The sequence below is a fragment of the Passer domesticus genome, chromosome 4 (genome assembly GCF_036417665.1).
Source record: "Passer domesticus isolate bPasDom1 chromosome 4, bPasDom1.hap1, whole genome shotgun sequence".
NCBI classification, from domain to species: domain Eukaryota; kingdom Metazoa; phylum Chordata; class Aves; order Passeriformes; family Passeridae; genus Passer; species Passer domesticus.
Window position 1 is genome coordinate 38,186,736 of NC_087477.1, and position 18,156 is coordinate 38,204,891.

At 38.7% G+C, this 18,156-nt stretch overlaps 1 protein-coding gene across 1 annotated transcript in view; it reads left to right on the forward strand.

The window, feature by feature from the left end:
* EGF (epidermal growth factor) overlaps positions 1-18,156 on the forward strand; it is a 55,527-nt gene that overhangs the window by 4,435 nt on the left and 32,936 nt on the right. The window contains exons 2-8 of the mRNA XM_064417209.1: positions 5,287-5,418; positions 8,031-8,230; positions 9,191-9,372; positions 10,681-10,911; positions 12,480-12,682; positions 16,733-16,858; positions 17,855-17,977. Coding sequence (XP_064273279.1) covers positions 5,287-5,418; positions 8,031-8,230; positions 9,191-9,372; positions 10,681-10,911; positions 12,480-12,682; positions 16,733-16,858; positions 17,855-17,977 — 1,197 coding nt within the window. The remainder of the gene's footprint in view (positions 1-5,286; positions 5,419-8,030; positions 8,231-9,190; positions 9,373-10,680; positions 10,912-12,479; positions 12,683-16,732; positions 16,859-17,854; positions 17,978-18,156) is intronic.

Here is an 18,156-nt window from a genome sequence, read left to right on the forward strand (position 1 = left end):
ACCCCTGTCATGACAGGGCTAAACCTGATAAGATGCCTGTGCTTCCCTCTGTATTTCAGAAGGGCTGCAGTGGAGGTGTGTTTTTCCTTGCTTTCAGTAGCTGTCTTCCAGCTAGCTCACTTCTTATTACACTGACTTGGGGAAAGGAGCTTGTAAATACTTTTACCAAATAGTAGTCAGAGCATGTGTCTGAACCACAGACCAATTCATGAGAAGATTCACATTCTGATGGATCCAGCTGAATGTAGAGAAATACTATTTTCAGCTGTAAAAACTTGGATCAAAATAAGAAAGCGGCAAATATGTTACAAGAGAAGACAGAAATGGCATCACCCATCACATGATGCCTAATACTAAAGAGGGCTAAGGGGCAGACTCCCAAGCCAGTGACTAATATTAAAAAACTAATTGTTTTGCCCAGTGTAAAATAGCAGTTACTAATTTTGTATTCTGTTCTAAAAAAAAACCTGATTACTTTTTAGTACCCAATTTGAAATCTGATTTTAATGGGAGCTGGATGATGGTATTTGATGATGTCTCATGGCCTCCATCTTTGAAAGGCAAGCCAGTAATGATATGTTGGAAGTTGCAGGATCCAGGAAGTAGAGGTCTATTTTATAGCTACTAATTTACACATAGACTTTATTTCACATAGAATGTATTTCAAAGGTAGAATTTTTTTTTCCATTCTAGTGAGCAAACACTTGTGATCAGAGTTCAGAAAGGAAAAAAAAAAAAAGATGCTGTTGTTCCTGGGGATCTTTTTTGCCTTTTCTCTACAAGATGTCTGCAACTGTTTTCTAAACAGTATTTCAATTTTAAATTTGATTTGATTTTATACTTGATAAATCATATGTTCTCACTTGGTGCCATATCTGTGACATGATCACCTCTGGACTGGAAGACACCAGGAGTTGCAATGCCCTCATTGTGTTCATATTGTATTTCTTGCAATCCTACGTGAGCATTTCACAGCCTCTACTCTCTCAAAAATTGTGAGTGATCAGGTTCTATTTTAATTCTCATTTAAAACTGTTGATACAATGTACTGAACTGTGCATCATCTGTTTCATTTTGACCTGCTGGTATCTGGAGTGTATTTTTCCATTTCCATCTTCCGTTCTTTGAGCTGGATGCTTTAAACACAATAGATAAAAGTGATGGGCTGCTTTCTTTGTCACCCAGATGAATTTTCATGTTCAGCCTTGTTGAAAAGATTATGGTGGTGGTTGGATACAGCTGATTGAATTAATCTCAAGTCCAACTCACCAGGAATTAGATTTGCATGAGGTTATTTGAGTGTATGTATCTGTACATATACTTTATGTATATAATGTATGTATTTGGGGCCATAATGAAATTCAAGTTCTGGCTCACTGTGGTTTCTCTGTGTCCCTGCCAGGCATACTAATGCTTCAACCTTCTGCAACCAGAGCCTTTCTCAGGACTCTCAATAAAGTAGTATATTTGTATGCAAAGTCTTTGAGAGCTGCCAACATCGTGATGACATGATTCATCGTTTTTGCTGATTCTCAAGGCATTTTTTGCATAAAGAAGTCTTTGAGAACTAAGCAGAACCTCATTCTTCCTTTCAGAGCTGGCTGTCAGGGCATTGCAGACAGCTTTTGTGTTCACTAAGCCGATTTCTTTCACAGGGTAAAGTTCCCACTGGGGGATGTGGTTGCCAGGACACGTAAAACAGCTTCAACAGGATGCAACTCCATGCTTTCCTTTGGCACTAAAAGTGCAGATGAAGGCACTGCTAGTTACACCTGATGGATGGTTTTGTGATTGAGTTCTCCTAAACCTTAAAAAACAGCTTTTTTTTGTTTATTTTGTTTTGAGGTTGGTGGATTGATTGGTTGATTCATTTTGGGTTTTTTGGTTGGATTTTGTTTTGGTTTTTTTTTTGTACTTTAAACAATGAATAGAGGATATTAAGCATAGGATCCTCTTCCATTGTTAAAGCACATTCACAGTGTTGTGGTCTGTTTCACAACAACACTGTGTCTCTTGGCTCTTCCTGCTTACCACTGGAAGGGCACTGTCCAATGGCTGAGGTGCCTGTGGCCCTGTGCCCCTGCTATTTATTGGGCAGCTCTCCTTCCATGAGAGCCCTTCCTCAGCTGGAGCCACAGCTTGCTTTTCAGTATGTGTGGGATTTGCTTTTACTGTGTGAATTTTGGTGGTGATGAAAATGGACAGGGTGGTAACCCTGAAATCTTCTCTTCAAGTACATTTACTGAGGAAAGAGTGTAAATTCCTGTAGTCTGATCAATCAGTGTTCTCATTCTTAGACAGCTTTGTATACTGATATAAATCTGGAAAATTCCCCCTGGAAATAAAAGGTCGCTGTCGTTTTACCTTGGCCTGTTGCTCAGTAACCTGTGTTTGGTAAAGCATGTCTTCCCAGTCTGACCCTGCCTTTAGAATATTCACTGCCTTCAGGGTTTTCCCTGGTAGCTCGTTCCCTTGGTGATTCACCCTTCCTGTTAAAATGTGAATTTAATGTCTGAATTTGAATTCCCTGGCTTTAGTTCTCAGCTATCAGTGCTTGTTAAGTTGTTCCTGAAAAAGATTATGGTGTCTTTTAGAAAATCTGCTACATTTTCCTTGTGAAGGTATTAATTTGTGGTGCTTAATCTTGCTTCCAAGCTTCTTTCTGATAATTTAAGCATTCTGATAATTTAAGCATTCTGAGCTCTTGAATTTCTCACAGAAAGGCACTTTTCTTTATCTTTAAATCAGGTTTTCTATCCTTGTTGTATACATTTTCTAATTTTTCACAATCCCTTAACAACCTTTATTTGAGAAATACAAACAGCATGCCAATATATGCCATGCCAGTCTGACCACTGACATATAGAAAAGCATTTTTTTTCCTCACAGTCATTAATATCTCCTGTGTTTGCATTGTGATTTGAATTTTCTTGCCCAGTAACAAGCTAAGAGATCAGCTTTCTGTCCAGTATGAAATCCTTCTCAGAGAAAGCAATCTTTCAGATCCAATCTATAGGCTAGGCCCATTTTTTTTACTCTTAGTTAATGTGCTCTTTATTGTGATGGAATAATAGGTCATCAGTGCTTCACATTGCTCAATCAAAAAACCTCTCTCTTTAGCAGTCCTCTATCTACACGGTTGCCTTTTTCACCCATAACCGTGATTTCCACAGAGAAATAACTTCAGGTTCATTTAGCAAGCTATTACTGTCACAAAAGTGTATTGACAAACATAAACTACATTATCAACACATTCTCACACCTGCTGTGGTGCTGGTGGCTGGATCAGGTCAAGTGCCCAGCTTAGTCAGCCAGTTACTTGATTTAATAACCAGTGCATCAGGGAGAGAGTGGCAAACAGTGTTCATGTCAGACAGCATGGGCAAGCAGCTGGACAAGGAGCTGAGGTCGTCAAAGCCCTCTCCCCATGGTTATCAAAGAGCCCTTTAGCTCCAGTGGCATCCAGGCAGTGTTTGCCAGGGGTATCTAGTTTTAGTGGTGACCTGGACCCCATGGTGTCTGTAGCACATTAACACAATTCTAAGCCCATCAAACCTTCCTAGAGGGGATTTGGAAGAGTTTCTCTTTTAATGCCGTGGAGAATGGAATGTACAATCCTAGTGCATGTGGGAAAATATGCTCCTGAAAGCTGATTGTTTGGAGAAAATTGTGGGTTAGACTGAGAGTACTTTATGGAATTATGATGCTGAAAATATTTCTGCTTTATCTTTGCAATCAAACAAAAATCAGTTGCATGTTTTCTGATTACATTTCATACATTGTCAAATTAGTTCAGCTGCTATTTGGAGCACCAGCTTGTGGGAAAACTCTGTAAACAATGTGGAAGCCTTCCCTAGTCGGTACAGACACAATAGGTGCTGAAAAGCATTGACATTCTTTTTGAACACCTTTGGTACTTGGGCACAGATGAAACCCTTTGGAACACTTCATTCTAAGCGTAGTTTCTTAAAGCAGTTCAGGAAACTGGTCTGCAGAACTACAGGATATCAGAGATCTGCTTGCTTAGGTCTCCCTGAGCTATTGAGAACGTTTATTCCAAAGCCTTTAGTGAGTTGGTTAAATTGCTGTTCCTTGTAGTCAAGGTGCCCTTCTTTAAACTTAAGGGAATTCTCACATAACACACACAGACCTAGTTTTGGTTGTGAATCCACATCCTTTAGTGACTTATTCAAATGTATCTCTTTAAAACAAAACGTGTTGATTCCTTTATTCCTGCATGTGCTGAGTCACATGGTAAAGTACAGAACAAAAGCCACTGACATCAACTACAACTTGGGCAAGAAAAAAGCTGCTCCTTAGAGCAACTATCACACAGTGGTTGAAGAAGGAAAATATACAAGAAATATACCAGCATATGGTGCTGTCAGATGTCAAGTACCTTGGGAAGTTACTGTCAGATGTGTTTGTTTTCAGCAGGAACCAAAATTTATCTCCATTTTGTGGGACAATTATTCATGGTACTGCAAATTTCTTTTCCCCTTAATATAAAATAAGGTCCTCAGTGGTAATCTATTTTTTTTAAAATACATTCCTTTGTTTAGGGCTTAATTAATAGTCACTTCCTCAAGCCCTGACAAAACACCATAAATACTTCAAATGTCTTTCAACTCCTAAAGGTTCTGGCCTAACCTACCAGTTAAAAGCCTAGTTTCTAATTAATTTGCTCAGAGCCTTGGTTTGGGCTTGTTTCTGTCAGAATACAGTGGGAATTTTAGTGTTTTGTATGTCTGTTTGAGATTTGACTCTAACAAAAATGAGCTCACTGTTGAGCTCAGTGCTGTGACAGTCTGTTTTCTGCTTTGCTGTTTTGCAAAGTCTGCTAATTTGTTGGCAAAATTATTACTGTTGAAAAAGGGATAAAGATAGAAGCAAGCAGCTGCAAGCTGCATTTGCATAGCAAATAATGACACAAATCAAGACAAGTCTGTTCCCTGTGTTTGAGCAATTAGAGATCAGTGCCCAGACACTGGAGAGAAGGGTAATTTTCCTTGACAGTCAAAAAACCCCCAAAATAAAAACCCAGCACCATCCAAAATCACTGTAAATGTGACCATGATAAATTACCCCCGCCCCCCCTGCCAATAACTCTGAAACAAATGCATGAAGGAATACACAGCTGTCCTCGTTTCATTTTTGATGAAAAAGGGATATTAAATTTTGTGACAATTTATTATTAGATAAGTTTGTCAGTGGTATTCTTTCTCCTTGTTCTTTACTGCTTTTGCTAGCTGAATTTTCCTGATCTTTTTCAAATACCTATTTCAGATATCGATGAGTGCCTTGAAGGTGGTTTGGGAACCTGTGGCCAAACCTGTATCAATATTCCAGGGTCATACATCTGCTCCTGTTTGCCTGGCTACTCTTTGGGTATTGACAAGCAGTCTTGCTATGTGAACGGTAAGGACATTTTCTTTTTTGATGACTGAAAAAGGGCTTTAGAGATTCATTAGCATTCCTTTTCAAAGTGAACCAGGCCTGCTGGTCCCAACTAGTCAGTGACTGGGGTTCTCTTGTTTGCTGACAAAAAAACTGCTACTGTGTGGGTAAGAGGCAAGGCCAAAAATGGATACCTCAAAAGAATGATGGTGAAGAATGTAAACTATGATGGTAGAAAGATGAATGAACATATGAAAACAAACCACTAAACTTAACAATTACTTCCTATTTGCCCTCTCTGCCAGTTTAAAACTGTAATCTCTCTTATCCCATCCTTACTTCCAAGAAGACATGGCAGTACACAAGATTCTGCTACCTTGGTTGCTTTCAGTCTGTTGGCCTTGGTGTCTTCCCAGTATGTTTAGGTTCTGGGGACAGATTAGAAGCAGGAAGCCCTTATTTTTGGATTCATCCATTGGCAGCTAAAACACATGAGTGTTACTGTGTTTTTTCTATCTTCCTCTGACATGATTGCATAAATTGATTTTTAAATGTCGGAATGCATTTAAATTTAAAAGTTTTTAGCTCTTCTAAGAAGAAAATATTTGCAGTTACAGCCTTTGATTAAGCCTCATTTTGTCCTCAACTGATACTACCCAGGGGGAGAAAAAGAGTTGTGTTTTATTGATTAGCTTAACCCTGTGTTGCATCTAGAGTATGAGGTGGGAGTGCTCTGAAGTTAATCTCTTACCTCCCCACTTTGACTTCCTGAATGCTTGGCTTTGGTTCCTGTCTGGGATACACTTCTGATCCAGGACCTCAACTTTTGTATTTTTTGGCTAGTATTTACCCAGGACTATCTTGCTAATGCAGAGATGGGATGTGACAAGGCACGTTTCTGACCTGAGAAGTGGGAGCTGTGCTCGAGTCCCTGTGTGTGTAGATTTTGGGACCATAAACATAACCAAAATTATTTTGTAGAGCTCCCAGACTGTCATCAACACAATTATTTTAGTCCAGGCCCTAGAATCATCATAATTATCAGCAACATGTAACTCACAAAGATCCAAACTGGACTTTTTGTGGTCCTGCCTAAACATCCATAGTTCCTTCGCAAGCTCTCCATTTCTGAACTGAAGTGAAAACCAGTGTGTTGCTTCCCAATGATATTTGTGCACAGGTATCTTTCAAAGAACAATGTTTCCTTCATTTGGGAGTACTTCAACTTTTTAACATGTTATTACTAACATTTATAGTAACAGCAGAAAGTGACAGATAGATCTGCTGTGATGGATAAGGAACCCTTAAGTCAGGTATAAACCTTTCTGTGGGGGATGCACCAGGTGAAATACTCCCGTGTTATAAAGACAGGAAGATCTTTGGTGCAGATATGGTTTACCTGGTAATTAAACCCCTGATAAAACTGAGTCCTAAATCTGACTGGTGCCTCTGTAGCAAAAGTTAGATTTGTTCAGTTCTTGTTCCATTTAGAGCCCTCATTCATAGGTACCTGGTAAGGGAATTCAGAGAGTGGAAAGGACAAAACCAAAGTGTATAAGTATTCTTGGTCAACTAATTGGCAAAACTGCAGGCAGTAGCTGTCAAATCCCTTAGTTAAATCAGCTTGGCTACTCTTCAGTGTTCATTTAACACTCACATGAAGCAAGTCTTCATTGTTCAGATATGAGGCTGCTCAGTTAAAGTAGCAACAGGAAAAGGGAGTAATTAAAATCTTGTAAGCAGCTGTTATAATTAGGTGATAGCTTTAAAATTTGAGATACAAAACATTCTGCTAGCATAGAAAGAGTGCACTGTCCATCTTCCCTGTGAACAAGACAAAATTACATCCTGTGTCCTCATCAGAACTTTCTTCAATTGGAGAAATCAAAATTTGTCTCATTCCTCTGCTTTGAAAGGAGAATTAAACAACTTTGCAACTACAAAGGTGAAGTATCTGTCTCAATTTTGTAGAAGAGCTTTCTGTTCAGTTTAAAGCCTTAGTTTTCATGCTAATAGTAAAGATATTTAGTTAAAAAATATATTAACCTTGTAAATAAAACCAGTTTAATTTTCAAAGATATATGTGTAAGAAAACTGGTGGTAGTGCATCTTTGATAGCATCTATTCCCAGTTAATGGAGAGTTCCTTCTTCATTGTGGAACAATTCAGCAATTGATTACAAGAAGAAACCTCCCCAATCTCCAGTTTCTTCCTTTTTCCTGCTTGGGATCTTCAATTTCCCTTTTTGTATAGCTAAAGGAAGGTTCCAGGCTACCTCTCTGTGATAAATTCTTGCTATAGCACAATAGTTCGAAGTGATCTTCAATTGGAGGCACGTCCATGGAAAACTTCTTTCAACCTCAGTTGGTAAGCATGTAGCTGTTGTTCTGACCTGGGTCATTGCAGTTTCCTAACTCAGATTTTTGCCATAATTTTCAGCATCAAATGTGAAAGGACCACTCCATTTTTATATAACTGGTTCTCTGTGATATACCTAGAAAGTTGCTATTAAGGAAAAAGACATGTAAATCTTGAACTTTCTCTTTGACTAGTATGCAACTGATAAGAATTTAATGCAGCAAAAATGCAGTGATTATCAATTAATTGGTCTTATTTTGTTTTCTCCATACCAGAGCCTGCACCATTCCTGCTTTTTAGCCATGGAAATGCTATCTTTAGAATTGACACTGAAGGGACAAATCACGAAAGATTGGTTTCTGATACTGGTCCATCAACACTTATGGACTTTCATTATATAGAAGAGAAAGTGTATTGGGTAGACTCTGAAAGGCGACTACTTCAAAGAATTAATCTAAATGGCACAAAACGAGAGGTAAAATAATCAGTTGTTTGGAATTCTCCTTATTGATGGTGCAAAGCCCTCTGTGGAAACCACTTGGGTACAGTTCTGTCTTTACTGTTCATAAATTAGCACTTTTACTGTTGTAATAGTTCTGATCCTGTGTGTAGGCTGTGTTACTGTCATTCATATTCAGTACATACAGTATTTTCTGTGGATCAGGTGAATGCAGGAGAGGTTCAAATTAAAAATGGAGGAGAGGAAATTCAAACAAATGAAGGATTTGTAAACTTTAATGTTTCTATCAGTTATAGATTATTCTCTGGCATTACAGCATTGTTTTCCAGATTATTGTAACACAAGCTGACACAAATGCTGTGAGAAGAATGTGCTTGAATTCCTACTCATTTTTTCTCAAACCTTTTATTGGTTTCTATGGTTGCATAAATGCTATTAGTACTTTGTTCAGAAAAAAAACTATGTAGTTCATTGCATCTGGCTGATTAAGAAGGGCAGACGCTGTTCAGGCTGAACTTTATTGCTGTGAGAGTGTCCTTTTGTTTGAGAGAGACTGCCAGTATCTTTTACCTATGTGGAGTATTCACTCATGTATTTTCACTGATTTTAAGGGATCTGGGTCCAGCAGCAGTGTGTTAGGAGACTTCCATCTGTAACAGTACGGGCCTGGGTGCTTAGTAGTGTGCCAAATGTGAAAAATGTAGCTAAATATTAATTCAGTATGTTTCTTGTGCAGAACAGTTTCTCCTTTTGCAGAGAGTCACTCAGTTCAGAAGGGGTATGTGTTAGCAAAAAGACCAAATGAAAGTGATGAAAGAAAAAGAAAGAGAAATAGCTAGAGGTCTGAAAGAAAATGAAGTGGGCAAAGAAATGAACTGGAAAGTTTCAGCCAGGTCTTCTATTCCCTGTAATGAAAGCCAAGTTTAGAGTAGTCATTAGGATTCCTCTTCTCAATTAATTTTTTCTTCTGTACAGAGGCTATGTTACATAGACAAAGGCATTTCAGGATTTGCTATTGACTGGATAAATCAAGACATTCTCTGGGCCAACAGACAGAAAGGAACCATAGAAGCAACCGACATGAATGGGAAGAAACGCCGAGTTCTTCTAAGAGCTGTTGGTCGTCCCACAAGGATTACCATTGATGCTGAACAAAGGTAATTTTAAAGGGCTCAGTAATTTCATTTAAATGGACTCCAAATATGTAAAGTGCTATGGTTGTGGTTTCATGGAATCATAGAAATGGGTTAGAAGAGACCTTAAAGGTCATCTAGTTCCAACCCACTCACCAGGGCCAGGGACACCTTCCACTAGACCAGGCTGCACAAAGTCCAATCTGACCTGCCTTGAACAATTCCAGGGGTGGGGCATCTACAACTTCTATGGGCAATCTATTCCTGTACCTCACCACCCTCACAGTCAAGAATTTCTTCCTAATATCCAATCTCAATCTAGCCTCTTTCAGCAAAGTTTCTGGGTAGAAAGCAGTATTGGAGAAGCAAAGGAAATGATGACAAAAAATGCTGGGAGTCACTTGTGCTTCAGACCCGGCATACTTAGAACATAAATTGCTGTTTTCTGAAAAAAAAAAAAAAGCCAAAACTGACACTTTTCTGCTGTTTCCCTCATTTCTTTCTCAGTGTCACCAAATACTGGTTCTGAATCCACTGCTACTGCTTAGCATCACTAGTAGTTTGGCCTTCATAGAGACGCTCCTTTCAGCTTCAAGTAATTTACATGGAGAACCATGCTCACATGAGAGGCCTGGATCCCCAAGGGTTACCAGTATGAATCATCACAGTGGTCTCTCCATGCTAATTTCCCCTTACACAAAAACAAAAACAAAAAAACCCAACAACAACAACAAAAAAAGAACACTTGAGAAAAATTGGAAATGCTTCTGTTTTATTTAGCAAGAGCATGTCTTTGTTCCTACTTTTGATTTGCATTAAAGCTGCTCAGCGATGTGCACGGTTGTTTTAATATTGAGGTTCATGTGTCCATTTCCACCACATTTGTACATAAACCAATCTTCTGATGATAGTAGTATTGTTAATACTCTTTGGAATATTGCCATCCCAGTGGGGTTTTGGTCCTGGACATCAGACATGCCTTTCCTCAAATTTGCAAGAGCTCCCCATAGATTTGAGAAGTAATTCCAGTTTCCTTGACTGCACGGCTGAACAAAGTAGAGAGACAGAAAATAGTGCTTTGTGGTTAAGCTGGGCTGATTCCTGCTTGACCTACTTGAGGGAAATTTTTGCTACCTCTAGTAATACTAGTTTCTAGTATCTCCAGCAGTACTTGTAGTTCTAGTACCACACTGAGAAATCCTGTATACAGGAGCAACTAAATAACTTAATAAAGAGTGTGTAGCTGTGATGTGATTTTGAAAATATAGGGTTTGTTTGTTGTGGGGTGTTTTGTTTTGGTTTGTTTTTCAAACATGCCTCTCTTGCCTGCAGGCTGTTATTTTTGTCTTCAGACGGTACAGTTTCCAGCATACACCGAGCGTCTCTCAGTGGAAGTTATATGATAAACATTTTGAAAACTACAGAAAAAATAAAGGCCATCTCACTAGATTTGGTTGACACAAGGCTCTACTGGATCCAACATGACCACGGAAAAGAGATTTCCCATATTGGATCATGTGACTATGATGGTGGAGCTGTTCGTTTCCTCAGAAATTCTGTCCGGTGAGCTCTCCTCAGCTTGTCAGAAATAAAACATTCATTTCAAGGGGGCAATTTAGCTCTCTTCCCCATCCTCCCTTTTGGGTCAGTTCATAACATGAGGAATATAAAGTGCAATGCAAATGGCCTGTGACTTTAAAGGTCACATTAATAATAGGAAAATGGAAAAATGTCGCTGTTACAAGGATAATACTACCACTCAGCACTCTCCCTCTTCCAAGCTTTTGCCAAATGATAACTAATTAATCCTTAGAAATCCTCTCTGAGTGTTTATTAGTGGCCTTTTTCTGCAGAGAGAGGAGCCAAAAGGAGAGATTAAATGATTTATCCAAGGTCACAGTGGGTGAGCTCAGGTGTCTGAGCTGTGCTCAGGAGACTGAACTCCATCCTCATCTGAGCCTGTTGTCCTCCTTAGCTGCTGTCTGGTGAGGCTTGGCCCTGTGCTCAGGCTCTCCAAGAAGCATCAGCAGATGTGGTGAAAACTGTGTTGTGCGAGAGCATTGTCCTGCCCCAGTGCCAGTGCTGAGCACAGCTGAAGGGGCTTTTAGACCCATGTCCTTTTGGTCTTCATGCTGTGCAGGGGTACAGGTGCCAGTGGCGGCTGTGGGGTCGGTGAGGGGATCAGGAAAAGGTTGTCACTGCAGTATCTTTCAGTATGGTTGGGTCGCCATGTGTGGAAAAGGGATTTCCAACAGTAAACTGAGAAAAATGCAGTTTTACTGGCCTGCTTATTTAAATAGGTGGTCCACCATTTTCACATGATGAACACAAAGTTGACATCTCTCTACAATACCAACCCGCAGTTTGGATTTTTCCTTACTTTTTTTTCCCTTTCTCCTTTGAGTTGGTTATTGTTCACTGACGAATTGATTCTTTAGCCTGGATGATCTGGATTCTGTTTTCCACCTGGATTGTGTCTTCCTGGAAAGCCGAAGACAAAAATACCTTCTGTAGTATTTTTTCTGATTTCTCTCTTATTGAGAGAAAACTTGGCCCTTTTGTGTTCTCTGTTAGCTGTTATAACTGACCAATGAATGGAAACTACATTCCTGAGATTGGAGAAGCAGCAGAAGATGGGTTTTAGGAGTGCTCTACTCCTACCACTCCATCTCCACCCTGATTTCCTCAGACAGTCAGAATTGTCAGAGCAGGCACTGGATATTGGAAAATAGTGGAACTTATATGACCTACATCCTCCAACAGACCAAGTTTCCATTTTGGTTGCTTGATTCACCAGAAGCAGGGTCACACCTAAATTTTCTCTCCCAATTAAGTCAGTCCTGACCTTTGAAGATCATTGATCAAAGATCATTGAACCTTTTAGAAATGCAGGTTATCCATTTTGTGTCTATTGCAAATTTGCAGGATTAAGTGCTGAATTATTTTGGGAATGTCTCTTCACCTCCTCTGATTCTCATATATAGAAGATACTATAGTATATATATACACACACACAATACAAAGAAAGGTAATTTTCAGTGAACCTGACTGAACTAGGCACTCAGAAAATGTTTGAGTGAGTAAATATGCAGGAATCAGGTAATGTGCCACTTTGCTCTCTTCTCTTTTAGACATCAATTGCTTGGTATGACTCTCTTTGCTGAGCACCTGTACTACTCAGATTTGAAGTCTGGCATGATATGGAGAGCCAACAAATATACTGGAAAGGTTGTAGTCACAATTAGCCTGAAGCCATCATTTTTCCCACCAGTGGAGATAAAAATAGTACATCCATTTAAGCAGCCAGGTGCAAGGATTGATTCTCAGGATTTGGGTAAGTAAATGTAACGCTGCTATGCATGAGAATAATAATGTCATACACTCTGATTCTCTGCAGTAAGAATTTTCTTTGGAAAATTCCAGGCCTCAGTGAAATGAAGGAAAAAGTGGGTTTTTTCACTTCAGTGGTCCACAGTTCTACTTTTGTGCAGCTCCAGCGGAGTATCAGGGTAGAAGCATGCCAAGCATGAACTGCTCGTTTCATTAATCTATACACACATGCAGATAAATGTGACTTTTGCATTCTCTCACCTTTTTTTACACAAAGATATTTTTATGCTTTCCTGCTAAATGTACAAAGCATACAGATTTTTAACCCTCTGTCTACATTATCCTGATCAAATGTCTGCTTCATTCTGGAAGTTTTAGTCTAAAGTGCATCTAAACAACTCTGATTATTACGGCAGTGAAGGATTTTAAGCACACAGTATGTTCTACAAGTGGATGTCTCAGCTTTCCTGTGAAATGATTCAACTAAAAGTCAGCAGCTCTTAGGCAGTCTTAAAGTTGCTATAACAACTATAGGATAAGAGACTCTTTAATTGCCACCAATTGCAGCCCACTGTGTGAGCTGGTCATCTCGCTGCCTTTCACTGTGGATCCAAAATGAAGGTAATTGGCTATCAAGACTTCACCTTCCTTGGGGATTCCTGCTGAGGCAGTAGGAAGTGGAGGATACCCAGGCAAATAATGTCTTGTCTTCTAATCTCTGGGGAGCAGAGCATTCTTGCTTTAGTGGAATAGCTTTTGTCGCCAGTTTTGCTTGGATAAGAGCAATGGAGCAAAGAGTTTGGAGGCATTTGTGTGCTAAGCAATGGTTGCACAGCTCCCAAGGGAAGGCAGCCATGGATTCCCAGAGGTATGAAGATAGTGTTTGTTTTAGTTCATATGAGCAAAAATCAAACTGTAAATGTATATTTGAACTATTCCTAAATAGCTACTATAAAATAGTCTTTGTCTTTCTTCATGCCAACCAACAGCTGCACCATGCAGTCTGTGTCCTCTGAAGAGTGGTCTGAGTGGGAAAATCAAAACCTTCAAAGGAACTTTCCCCCTCACATGCTTTGTTTGCAGTGCCAAGACGTGGTGAGATGCAGAAGATAGTGTTCCTGGAAATCAAGGTTACCCTTGTAAGCACAGGGAGTCTCTATTCAGAGACAATACTTGATCTGTCCTTACTTTGGGGGAAATGGCTGTCCTGGCAAATGGAAGCACTTTTTTCCACTGACACATTTGGTGCTGTCACATAGAGGAACTAGGGCAAGAATGTGCAGCTTAATTTCAGTGACTGTGGGCACTTAGCCTTTATTCTTTGCTCAGAAGATTTGTTCCACTTCTTCCACCCAAGCATTCTGCTTTCTGGCATTTGTCTTTCCATGGAAAAAGGCTTTCTCTGCTTTTATTAATATATGACCTACCAATGTTTTCAAATGTATGTGTATTTCCAACATTTAGTAAATTTTTGTACAATAGGAAGTGTTGTCAGCAGTAGGCTTTTTTAAAAAAAAATCCAAATAACTTGTAAAATGTCTGGGAAGTGATGGAGTAGAAAGAAGCTTAAGAGGCTGAATCCAGATGAACCTTTTGGACTTTGTATGTGCATTGCTTTGCTTATCCAATGCAAGAACGGGGATGAAAGGAGGACTAATGAGCCTGGAGTTCAAATGAGATTTATAGCTGATCTTACAACAGAGAAACCTGCAGATAAAAGCATACCTATACTAATTGGATGCTCTGTACAAGCTAAGAAAATGTACATTGCAATGTAGTGTCAGCTGTGAATTATCAAGCCTTCTTTAAAGCAGATAACAAGTGAGTTCCTTCAGATGAAAAGGGAACTTAGGAGAAGTGTGCAACTGATATGATTTGATTTTTTTACTGGCATCTGAATTATTTACTTTGCTACTTAAATTTCTCAGGTCTCCTCTTCCCTTTCACTTTCAAACTACTTCCTTGGATTGGTCAGGGCCAATTAGTAGAGAGAAGAGCATTAATTCATCTACGGGTTGGTTTTAACCCCACACAAAAACTTTGGTGTGTCACTTTTAATAACAGGTCATAAAATATCTGAAATACCTTAAAATCTCAAATACTCTGGAATTCTTTGAAGGAATTTTTCCTAACAGATTAATGCTACTAATATATGAGGATATGTATTTCCATGTAAGACAGGGGATGGGAGGGGAAAAAACCCTGCAAAACACAAATAAGTTAGTAAGAGTGGTTTGTAATGGTGTTCTTCCAGAAAATATTACATTATAAACTTTGTGATTCATAATTTAATTACCATTAAGCTTTGAAATGTGATTGGGTTTTTATGTATTGATATGGCTACAGAGAGTTCTAATACTTATTCAGTTAAAAATTATCTTCTAGAGATTGTCCAGATGGCAAAACTACAGCTTCTGTTATTTACTCTGTAACTCCCAGGTGCCTTAGATCTTTTTTTGACTATTTAGATCAATAATGGTATAACCATGGGGAGAAAAATCAAAAACAATGACATAAGCATATGATGCAGCCTTGAATGTGGATTCTTGTTTGTGGATTCTGTTGTTTTGTGGTTGCATGCACTTGCACTTTTGTCATTCTAATGAGTTCTTTATTTGAAGATTAGACTCTCCATTACTGTGTGTTCTTGGTTCAGTTGAAGTAGAAAAAGGTTGTGTCCAATTCAAAATTAATTCTACAAAACCACACAAAACTCTAGTCTCTTAAAAGACAACATGCTAAATAACATAGATAATATCTACCTAGTCATCCATTCATAATTTTGCATTTAATGGTATGACCTTTGCTAGAGAAGACTTAACCAGTTAAGCAAATATGTGCAAGGTGTCTGTGCCTGTAGCCAAGCTCTCTGGGAAAAGATGTATTATTACTTTTATAGATGTGGTCTGTCTTTCCATCAAGGGGCCAATGTTTTCTTTGTTGTGGCTGGCAGAAGAATAAACTTGGAGCTTAAATATTATGCAGTTTTTAATCTCTTGGAGTATTGATTGTGAATGGGAAACAGCAGAAGAAAGTTGGTCACATACTCATTTCTTTGCCTGTACGAGCCCCTGATGCCTTGCGCACACAGCCCAGGGCAGATGCAGCATTCTCTGTGGCTGCACACCCACACTCAGTAGCATCAGTTCAAACAAAAATAATCATTTTGGAGACAAAAACAAAATCAGGAGTGCTGCGTATCTGTGAAAGCACCAGCCCTGAAAGATAGCTGAGCACAGACATGAGGCTCTGCAAATCCTTCCCATGAGAAAGGATACTGGAGTAGCTCTTCTTGAAGCAGGAGAAATAGGAAGGCTCCTGGGGACCAACAAAAAACCTTGGGCACATTTTTTTCTTCTTTCTTTGAAGAAAGATTCTGAGTTTGAAATTTGAACTCAACATTTATAATGCTTGTATTTCTTAGAGAGCCACACCAACACAAAGATTCTCTAGAATGCACTAATACCTTGTGCCCAAATGAAACACATGGTCATTATAACCTCACGTTTTCTTTGTTGTTAAATAATATGGGTAGTAATGTGGTAATGATACTCCAATAATAACAACAACAACAACAACAACAGTCTTTGTATGTGTGTCTTAAACATCTCTCTTTTCTCTCCTTTTTGCATGCGTGCTCCCTGTCTGTTGTTCTTATTTCTGAGTGTTTTACAAAGTAATATGTAATACTGTGCAGAACTGGGGGCATAGGGAACTTGAATTTTCCCTTTTATTGTCACTCTGGGTATGGACCCAAACCAAACCATCCCTAGTTCATGTTCTCTCTAAATCTTCTTGTGCTGGCATAGAGCTCAAAATGATCATTTGGACACACCTACTCCTAGTATTCCAAGTACTTTCATTTTTACAGTGACTAGTTTTTTTGCCTGATTTTACTAATGGAAAAAAAATGAAGTTATTTTGCATTAATAAGAAGTTCCTCAGCTTGGTTGAGCAAGCAGATGTTGAGAAGAAAATACATCTTATCATCTTTCTACTGGAGGGTTAATATGATAAGAACTCCAGTCTACTTACGCTGTAATTATTCTTTCAGAAAAAGGAATCTGTGATTTCAACAGAGAGAAGTGCAGAAGAAGAATCTGCAGGCCAGACTCAAGGACTCATCGGTGTAAATGTTCTAGTGGCTTTATTTTAAGTCGAAATAAACAGTTTTGTGAAGGTAATACATGAATTTCTCATCTGCTTAATTCCATCACATGAAAAAATTATTCTGTTCTTTTACTTAAAATCTTGAGTTTGAAAAATTACTATGAGCTTTTAAAAATTTCAGTGTGCCATTTCGGTTTTGTGTCCTTCCAAGTCTGAAATAGTTTAAAAAGAGACCAATGAAAGTGTCACACATGCTATTCTCGTGACAAATTTTGGTCTTAGTCTGAGTAGGTAAAGGAGCTTCAGACAAGTAGAAATGCTCATGTGTGGTAATTTAATTTTAAAAGAAGGATGAAACTGGATGTACGACCAAAGGTGAAACATGGAATAATCCAGCAACAAGAAGTCTGTGTATAATTTCAAAAAAGACAGACATTCTTAACATGCTTCTAAATATTTTAATCTCAATTGTTTTATTAAAAATCTAAAATTTCTATTAATAATAGATAACACAATGCTTTTTAAAGCATCTCTTTTACTACATGACCAGAATTTATAAGACATAATGGCACCAGAATTCCTAGCTGACAAGATTTACAAACTTGCCTGAACATCAGCATTCCAGTTCTCAGGAAATTTTCAGGTTTGATTTCTGAATTTCAACTTTTAATACACTTGTGTTTTGAAGCATTTGCTTAAGTCATTTTGAACCCAAATTTTTAAAAAGAGCTTTTGTTTTAAGATGGTGTCTAACGAACAGGTTTTGGATGTGCACAGAATTTAAATGGCACTGGAATCTGTATGGAAAGGCATCTTTTTGAAAGTCCTCTAGGCATCTATGCTGGACACACAAAGAATAAGTATGTTTTGCTAGAAGGTTTTTGACACTGATTTGAATGAGGTCTGCAAACGTGTTTTCTTATGGCTCATTAGGAAAACCACATTTTTGTAAAATTCATGCAAAAAAATATGTACTTTTCCAGACTGTTACTTTGTTCCATTAATCTATTCCCTAACATTGGCTGATGAGGTTATTCTGACACAACAAGTTCTCTTTATTTTGCAGATATTAATGAATGTGGCTTCTGGAATCACGGCTGCACTTTAGGCTGTGTGAACATCCCTGGCTCCTATTACTGCACCTGCCCGAGGGGCTTTGTTCTGCTGCCTGATAGGAAAACATGTCATGGTAAGGAGCTGAATACACAAACACTTGGAGAGACTTCTCGTTTCAGACTGGAACTGCTGGAAGTTTTGTGCATTGTGTTGCTTGCTTCCAATCCCATGTTATGTAAGCAGGATTAGCTTAAAGTGAGTGAACTGATTTCAGGTGTTGTGTTTAAGGAAGCAGAAGTTACACGTGAGAAA